General features: G+C 59.3%; 1 protein-coding gene across 4 annotated transcripts in view; it reads right to left on the reverse strand.

The window, feature by feature from the left end:
* The window catches only part of LOC113218362 (secretin receptor-like), an 82,493-nt gene that overhangs the window by 7,396 nt on the left and 74,127 nt on the right, over positions 1-970 (reverse strand). For all 4 annotated transcript variants that reach the window (XM_052273693.1, XM_052273695.1, XM_052273694.1 and 1 more), the window contains exon 3: positions 244-400. In XM_052273693.1, the coding sequence (XP_052129653.1) occupies positions 244-397 (154 nt within the window). In that variant the 5' untranslated portion in view covers positions 398-400. The remainder of the gene's footprint in view (positions 1-243; positions 401-970) is intronic.

The raw sequence follows: 970 nt of genomic DNA on the forward strand, positions 1-970 counted from the left end.
CTAGGGCCCTGCCATGGCTGCCAGCCCGGGCTGCTGGCCGCCCGCCACGGCTGCCTGCCCCGTCTGCCCGCCGCCGGCACTTTGGTCGGCAAAGCCTTCGCCTCGCCACATCAGAGTGCCACCGCCCCAAAAGCAGAGAGGCACGGGATGGCGTTTGAGAAACGGCGGGCGGCAGAGGAGGAAGGGAAGGGGGCAGGGGGGAGGGGGCAGAGTGGCGGCCGGTGGTGGTCGCAATGTACTCGCCTATATCCGGGGGCAGCTGCTGCTGGCGCTGCAGGTACTGCTGGTGCTCGCGGACCTCCGCGTGGCACTCCTCGCGCCGCTGCCGCAGCCGGTCGGCCAGCGCCAGCAGACGAGTGTTGTCCTCCAGCACGACGGGCATCAGGACGTGGGGCATGACCTGAAACACAAGAACGTACTGGAGTTCACATTTTGACCATTTAAACTGCTCTAGTCACCCACTGTTGCAGTATTCTTAGGTGTTTAGTGTTGCACCAGGTAATGTTAGTGCTTTCGAGTATCTAGATGGAATAAAACCTTGTATCCCATAGTTGTGAAGGGCCGCGGAATCTAAATGGTCCGTATTCTGAGAATCACCTACACACGCACACACGCAAAAAAAAATGATAGCCACGGCCAAAAAACAACGAAAAACAACAATAAACAACATCAACATGGGGGGTGCGGATCAGATATCGGCGCGTCAGTCACACCGCCCGACCGCCCCACACGGCCTACTTTCTCCCCCTCGGCCCTGGCGGACGAAAGAAGGCTCTGATCATGTCAACGGAAGAAAACTTTTTAACAATAAAGGTTTGGGGGTGTACTACCGATATTCGCATTCAAGACGTGTCACAGCGTCGCCGACCGCCACGCGCTTGCTGGGGGTTCGGCCGCTGCGCTCCGCTACTGTCGAGGCAGCGTGGGGTGACAAGTGTGTGTGTGTGTGTTGGGGGGAGGGGGGAGGGGG

This window comes from Frankliniella occidentalis, unplaced genomic scaffold (assembly GCF_000697945.3).
Source record: "Frankliniella occidentalis isolate FOCC.00 unplaced genomic scaffold, Focc_3.1 Scaffold294, whole genome shotgun sequence".
In the NCBI taxonomy this organism is placed as follows: Eukaryota; Metazoa; Arthropoda; class Insecta; order Thysanoptera; family Thripidae; genus Frankliniella; species Frankliniella occidentalis.